Here is an 8,207-nt window from a genome sequence, read left to right as displayed (position 1 = left end):
AAAAAAAAAAAAAAAAAAAAAAAAAAAGAAGAAAATCTTGCATTCAGTTATAATGCTTTATAAGTATAAGATATCAGATTTTGAAGTCATAACATGAAAAAAGTATTACGAAATATTTCATCAACAATTTTTATAATAATTACATGTTGGAATAAAATTTTGTTTATAATGGATTAAACAAAACATTGCTGACATTAATCCTGTTTCCTTTTGCATTCTGAATATGGTTAGCAGAAGATCGTGATCACAAATCACAAAATGTGTTCCCATCAGCCAGCAATGCTGCTCCAAATACAGATGCCACCTGGGATGTGAAGGAGCAGATGAAAAAGGTGAGCCACCACTGGAGGTAGGCAGACCGTGGACACAGGGCCCCCGAAGGCTGTGGGAGCAGAGGCCACCCCCACAGGCCGAGGGTGCAGAGACATCCTCCCTGTGGGCTATGTGGCACCACAGAATGCCCCAGAGGCGCTACATGTAAACAGCCCCCATGGGCTATGGGCACAGAACACCCTATAGGCTGTAGCGCATGAGACCTCCAAACCCCATGGGCACAGAGACTACCTGGAGACCATGGGTACAGAGATTCCAACAGGTGGTTCACGTGCACAGAAGACGGGATCCATTCCCCTAAACCTGCTCCTCAGCCTGTCACGGCTGCTCTACCTGCTGATCTCTGCTGCTTCACTCCAGGTTCACATATGCTCAGAAAACCCCTCTCCCCAGATAACACCCATTCTGGAGAGGTGTAGGCCAGGAAGCCAGGTAGAACAGGCCACCCCCACATCTCCATAGCCTCCAGGACTCCTTAAGAAGAGTTTGCTGGGCCCCTGAAACCTCCAGACTGGAGGTTCCCAGGGAAGGGGCCAACTTACCATCATGCCCACGCCCACCGAGGCCTGGGCTCCGGCCCTGAGCCCATCTGAGAGGTTTTCAGTCACTGAGCGCCCTAGCAGTGCAGTGTCAGATGAGAGGCGGTTAATCAGTTCTCCTGTGCGAGTCTTATCAAAGAAAGCAACCTCCTGCCTCAGAACGGAGGAGAACAGTGAAGTCCGAAGTCTGTTCACAATTCGCTGGCCTACAAAGCAAAGAAACCAGCTCACAGCAGGAAGAGCAGCCAATACCATCAAAGGCAGTGTCCAACATGCAGTGGCCTGGCCTGGTGTCAGAGCCCTCCTGAGCCATGGGGCCTCTATTGCACAGATCCCACCAGTACAGACAGAATGACCCAACCCTGGCACACTGACAATCATCTTTAATAAATACAGACTGTGGGCAGAGGTGAAGCAAAAACAGTAATAAAATGCAGCACGACCAAGACACGTTTTAAAAGTATTATTTTTGTGGGTTTTTGTTTTTGTTTTTGTTTTTGCTTTTGTTTTCATTTTTGAGACAAGGTCTTGCTATGCAGTTCAGGCTGAGCTCACTTTGTAGACCAGGCTGGTCTCAAACTCGCAATGATCCTCCTGCCTCAGCCTCCCAAGTGCTGGGATTACAGGCGTGCACCACCACACCTGGCTCTAAAAGTATTATTTACAAAGTTTTCTTATTTTAATTTCTACAAGCTAATTTTGTTCCTTGCTGACAACCCTTTTCTGCACTGAAATTTCCAACGGCAAACACTAATTATCCATGGAGAATTTTATTAGCTAAATGAGACATAGAGGATTTAAAGAGTCAGTGTCCAGCTCTGCCAGGGATAACAGCAGGCCTCTCCATAGGAACACCACAAAAGTTACCATCCCAGCCTACCACACAAACACAGAGCAGACTGGTTTCTGAAACTCCTTGAAGAAGCCCGGAACTCCACCCTAGGCCAAGGTCCTTGTCCTTAAACTTCCTGTTAGGATAGATTTGGAGTTTGCCCCTCTGTTCAAGTCTGACCTTGGAAAAGAACTGAGAAGGGACAGCTTAGCCTAGAAGGACATATATGGCCTTCTCTGGCCAAGAACTCGGATTTGTCCCCACCAGATGTGATGCAGGATAGGAGAGACAGGGACTTCAGGTATTGAACCTTGAGGCCAAATCAAACACAGGGTCCCTGCATCTAACCAAGCAGCCCCTCACCTGAGGACTGCATGAGGTAGACTCTGACGGCATTGGCAGAAGCTCCACACAGGAACACACCGGTGAGTCCCAGGCACAGGCGGGTCAGGCTCGCACCATAGTCCGAGGTGGGGTTGGTATAGATGATGTCAATGATCTTTCCCAGGAAGAAAGGAGCAGACATGGTGATGACACTGGACACAGCCAGAAACCCAACAGCAGCTGGAAGACAGGAGGACATGCTCATGCTCACAATGCTTGGCACTGGAGCAGGTTGGAGTTCCTGACACCCCCTTCCCAGACTTTCAGGCTCACTTGCTGGGGTGAAAGGGAAGGACCAAATGGTTCTAGGCTGAGAGTAAGCAAAGTGACCATAAGGGAGCAAGTGACTGTGCTCCCAGACGAGATGGTATTTAGGTTTATTCACCCCTTCCTTGCCAGAAATGACAGAGCCAACTATGGCATCCGTTCTGGCTTCCATCCATGGCTCTGGATCTTAGATGCTCTTCTTTCTGACTTCGTGCCTCATGGTATTACTGCCTGGCATCCCATTGTATCTTAGCCTGAAGGTCAGACTATCCAGGCAGAAGTCTCAGCCATGTGGAGCACGTACTTCAAAGTCCTCCAAATAACCTTTGGGAAGCAGTTGCTAAAATCCATTACTAGAGCCGGGCGTGGTGGCGCATACCTGTAAACCCAGCTCTTGGGAGGCTGAGGCAGGAGAATCTGCAAATTCGAAAACAGCCTGGGATACAAAGAGAGTTTAAGGCCAGCCTGAACTGCACAGCAAGACCCTGTCTCAAAAAGACACACAAATAAAATAAAATAAAATCCATTACTTATGGGTTTCTTCTTAATGTTATTGCACCAGGGAATAAAGCAATTGGAATAACAGCACAATTTGAAAACAAATAAGGACGTAACTGTTCATGTGCCTAAAAACAAGACAAAGGGGATCTAGTCTCATTAGAAAATACTAAGAAAATCCAACTACAGTCAAGCAAGGTGGCACACACCAGCACACAGGAGGATTGCCATGAGTATGAGGTCAGCCTGGGCTACATAGTGAGCTCAAGGCCAGTCTGAACTACATAGCAAGACCCATCTCAAAAAAAAAATCTAACTAGGAACAATGTATACCACAGATAATTGGGGGATATAAAGAGAAAATAAATTTAAGTTACAAAAAACCACCATTTTTCAGCTATGGAATTGGTGAAGATCCCTATGTCAACATGTGCTGGTGAAGCACTTATGTTGCTGGAATATAAACTGGCAGAATCTCAGTGGAGAGAAATCTGACCAGTCATCTGTCTCTCAGATTGTAAATGCACATTCCTTTTGATCTCATAGTGCTATAGACTGAAGATGTTGAATATAGCATTGGTTATACTAGCAAAAGAATCAGAATATCCTAAACCTCTATCAATCAGGGATGTTAGAGCTATCATATTCATTTTATTAATACTATCATATAATTATAAGGAATGAGGTGACTCTAGGTATGTGCATGAACAATCTACCAAGATATTCTGTGAGTTAAAAAAAAAAGTTCAGGATGAGTTCGAGACCAGCCTGGGCTACAAAGTGAGCTCAAGGCCACCCCAGCCTAAACTGCACAGGGAGACCCTGTCTCAAAAAGACTACAATAAAATAAAAATAAAAATAAAAATGACAAACAAAAAAGTTTAGGAGAACTGGACATGGTATCACAGGCTTGTAATCCCAGCGCTTCAGAGGCTAAGGAAGGAGGATCGCCACAAGTTCAAGGCCAGTCTGGGCTACATAGTGAGTTTGAGGCCAGTGTGAACTTACACGGAAAGATCCCGTCCCCAACCCCGCCAAAAAAATTCCAGGACAGCCACGAATGGTGACACATGACTATAATCCCAGCTACTTGGGAGACTGAGGCAGGAGATCACAAATTTAAGCCCAGTCCAGGCAACTTTATTTTTTTGTTTTTAATGTGTGTTTTGTTTTTTGTTGTTTTGTTTTTCTGAGATGGTCTCACTATGCAATTCAGGCTGGCCTCGTACTCTCAGCAATCCCCCTGCCTCAGCCTTCTACATGCTAACCTTGGCAATTTTAGTGAGAATTTGTCTCAAAATAAAATGTAAAAAGAGCTGAGGATGTGGGTAGTGTTGGCCCTGTGGTTTCAACCCTAGCACTGCCCAAAACAAACAAACAAACAAAAATTCACAAAATGTCCAGGACACAAATATTAACATTTTGGGAGCTTTTTTTGCTTCTTGGTTTTTGGAGTCTTTATGAGCGCAGGACATGTCCGGATAAGTAATAACCAACAGTGACCCAGCTTCCTTCTAAGAATGGCACTGAGCAAGTGGGTGCAGGATGGCTTCCTTGGATTTGGTGCTATGTACACATTACCTACGCAAACCTAGCAGGAGCCTAGCTGGTCGACAGTGAGGCTCCAGGGTGGACACAGCTTGATGGAGCCATGCAAGGTGGGAGGTCCCAGCACTCTGCAAATGACAACTGCTTCTACCTGCCTGCACTCACACTTCAGTCAGATGGGAACACTGGTTGTCTGGCAGACAGTAGAGCTCTGGGAGAAATATAAGCTATTAAGTGGGGCACTGAATGCTTTTTCCTAATCTTTCCCCAGACCTGCTCTGATGCTTCCCTTAAAGTGCAAATACCTGGGCTGGGGATATAGCTCAGTGGCACAAGCGCCTGCCTGCCAAGTGCAAGGTCCTGAGTTTGATCCCCAGTATCACAAAAACAAAAAAACAAAAAACAGAAACAAAAAGTGCAAATACCTGTACTTGCCCGTACTTGCCCTTCCTGTTTGTCTCCTACATTTCCCATCTTTTGGCATTCTAAACCTTTTATTGGTTTATTGTCATCTCCCCATTCCTTTGGGGGGAGGGGTGTTTTTTGTTTGTTTTGAGACAGATTCTCACTATGTAGTTCAGGCTGGCCTTCAACTCAGGATGCAGCCTGGCTGGCTCAAACTTGTGCCAATCCTCCTGCATCAGCCTCCTGAGTGCTGAGATTAGGGGCATGTGCCACCATGCCTGTCTGTCATTTCTTCAGTAAGATATAAGATTTTGGTTTGTTTTGTTCACTGCTATATCCTCACTACCTAAGCAAAAGCTCAATCAGTATTTGCTGAATGAATGAATAAGTGAAATGAACTTCGGCAACAGTGGTAGTAAAGTCTCATCAGACCAAAGTCCTTCGAAAACCTAATTAGAAAAGTAAGGCCTGGCACTCCAGAAAGTCCACATGCCTTCTTTAAAGACCATAACCCCAATGTACTAGATAACATGAACCTGGCCAACGGCTGTTTCATTTTGATGTAAGGTGGAGGGTCTTGTTTCCAAGCACCACGCTCCTGGTGACAGTGCCCAGCAGGACTGAAAATCCAAAAGGCATGGAAGCCTCTGACGACACACAGCTCAGCCTCATGAATGGGAAGAGGTTGTCCTGGTGGCAGGCGTTGAGCACACAATTCTCCCCAAAAGTAATGCATGAAGCACTGTGAGGGTCAGTCTGTGTCCCTCCTCCAGTTTTTAAATCAAAGTTGTTAACCTGGAGTAGGAATCTACATTTTATGAATGAAGTGCCCCATGATTCCAGCTCTGATTGGTTGAATCCTAACTCATTCCAGGATACTCCCCCTCAGTTTTACATTTCAACTAACTAAAATGGAACCCCCACATGCTAGGATTGCTCCAGGATGGTAAAGTAGTAAATAACAGAGAAACAGCTTCAAAGATTGGAGTCCAGATGCTGGAATATAGTAATGTGAGGAAAAGAAGAAGGAGGGAAGTAGGTCCGCAGGACCCAGCAAGGATGTGAAGTGAAAACTAAAGCCCATGGGAAAAGCCAACCAGTGCCTTCTCCTGAGCCCTGACTCACTGCATGCAAGGGGCAGCTTGAACCTGCAGAGCACAGTGAGTGCTGCAGACGCACAGTGACTGCTGACAATCCTGGAGGCCTCCACTGAGAAACACACCAGTGCAGTGGAGCAGTGGACACAGTGGACTGCAGGGGCTGGTGAGTTATTCGTGTTTAGACATCCCCCAGGAGAGGATGACTGGCCTGTAGCTATCTTGGAGAGAGGCCAACTGAACTCAGTACTCACAGCAGCTGTGGGCTGGCTCTATCTAGTGGCTCCCAGTATCAGGGTAAGGTGGACCTGAGTCCGAGTCAGTAGCAGGTCAAGGAGTACAACTGCAAGCCAGCAGGAGGCACACGGAGTATTGCAGGCTGAACAAATCTGGTTCCAGCCTCACAGCCAGAAATCAGCCTGAACTTTAGTGGCACTAAAGGCGCAGGATTGCTGGGATTATCCACTAGCCTGCCATAAATCTATGGCAGGCTTGCTGGGTTAATCAACATGAATCTGTCTGTCCACTTTACCAGTGACAGCCGAAACACACTCTGAAGTGGACATTTTTTTCCTTCTTTTTATTTTGTTTTTGTTTTGTTTTTTTCCTGATCATCAGTTCTTGTTTTTATGAGTGTGAACACTGTTTCTAGTTTCTGTTGTTCTTGTTTTGTTCTGTTCTTGTTTTTATTTCTTTCCCTGCTGTCTTCTTCACCAGTTTCTCACAGTTCACATAATCTTCCTTTGTCCTCCAGCCTTACTTCCAATCTCTTTCTCTTCTTCCATTTTTCTATTTTTTCCTCCTAAGCCTTTTTAAATTTTCTCCCTGAAGGTAGAAATCACTGTACTGAAGGCATATTATACTAAGTACAGTGGGATTGCTCAGGGATGGTAGAGTAGTACATAGCAGAAAAATAGCCTCCCTGAGACTTGTAAATTGTACTCGCAATTTGTAAACTATACTTGCAATTTTGTAAATTTGAGAATTATATTACACAATTTTTTGGTTTGCTTTAGATTGTGTGATACAACCACAAATCTAGTTCATAAGTTAAAAATGGCAAATTAAAGTTGTCATTTTCTAGGCTGTTTGATGCTATTGTTATTGCTTATTGCACTACTTTACCCAAGGTGAAATAATTGTTTGAATCAGCCATTCTTCCTGGTATGCCAAGACTGAGATTGCCTAAGGGTCATTAAAAAATACTATAGGCCAGTGCCAAAGAACCATGGGCTTGGCCAAAAGGGCAACAACTTCTCAACCCCAGTAAATTGAATAAGTAGGATCTTGCAACACATTCAAAACCCAAACGCCATCTACACCTGGAAGACACCTGTGAGTAGTCATTTCCTAAAGGTTCTAAACACTAACACTAAAGCTACTTACCATAAGCAACTTATAAGCATCAGGCCAAGAATTAAACTAAAAAAAATAGAAAATGAGAAAACACTGAAGCAAGATGCAGGCTGGATGTGGTGATTACAGATTACACCTGTAATCTCAGAACTCAGGAGGCTAAGGCAGGAGGATCATTGCGAGTTTGAGGCCAGCCTGAGCTACAAAGTAAGCTCAAGGCCAAACTGAACTGCATAGTGAGACCTTGCCTCAAAAAAAAAAAAAAAAGAAATAAGATGAAACCCCAGACTAAACTTCCACCTTACCAAAGGCAAACCCAGGAGGCAATAAGGTGGAACAATTCAAAAGCTGCCTGCCTGAACTCTCTGAAGTGGTAACAGTGAAAGTAATAAAGCAGATGCATGGGGCTCTAGAAAAAAACAACCAGAAATAACTTCTCAGATTACTACAGAGATGGTGACCATAATGAAGGACAAGCTTAGTGACTCTAGAGCAGATACAGATTTAAAAAAAAATAAAGGGGCCTAGAAAAATGATGGAAACTATGAAGGCCCAACATAGGAAAGAAATGGAATCAATGAATCAGATTCAATCAGATATACAGGAGATTAAAACTTCCATTAAAAGGGGCTGGGGATTTAGCTCAGTGACACAGTGCTTGACTGGCAAGCACAAGGTCGTGAGTTTGATCCCCGGTACCAGAAAAAAAAAAACAAAAACAAACAAAAAAGTCCTTTGAAAGTACATGCAGCAGAATGAACCAATGTGATATTCTGACACAATATCAAATATAGAATATAGGACTATGGTTAGCAATCTTGAAAGATTTCTTAAAAATAGTAAGAGACCTATAATCCCAGTACTTGAGAGGCTAAGGCAGGAGGATCAGTGTGTGAGTTTCAGGCCAGCCTCGGCTGCAAAGTGAGTTCAAGGCCAGCCTGAACTGCA

General features: G+C 44.4%; 1 protein-coding gene across 1 annotated transcript in view; it reads right to left on the bottom strand.

The window, feature by feature from the left end:
* Positions 1-8,207, bottom strand: part of Abcb10 (ATP-binding cassette, sub-family B (MDR/TAP), member 10) — a gene marked incomplete at its 5' end in the record, with an annotated part of 40,972 nt that overhangs the window by 23,988 nt on the left and 8,777 nt on the right. The window contains 2 exon segments of the mRNA XM_005405023.2: positions 876-1,078; positions 2,068-2,268. Of these exon segments, the coding sequence (XP_005405080.2) occupies positions 876-1,078; positions 2,068-2,268 (404 nt within the window).

Source organism: Chinchilla lanigera, unplaced genomic scaffold (assembly GCF_000276665.1).
Source record: "Chinchilla lanigera isolate Chin_1 unplaced genomic scaffold, ChiLan1.0 scaffold00091, whole genome shotgun sequence".
Lineage (NCBI taxonomy): Eukaryota > Metazoa > Chordata > Mammalia > Rodentia > Chinchillidae > Chinchilla > Chinchilla lanigera.
The sequence above is the reverse complement of the archived record's forward strand: the minus strand, read 5'-3'. Positions and strand labels throughout refer to the sequence as shown.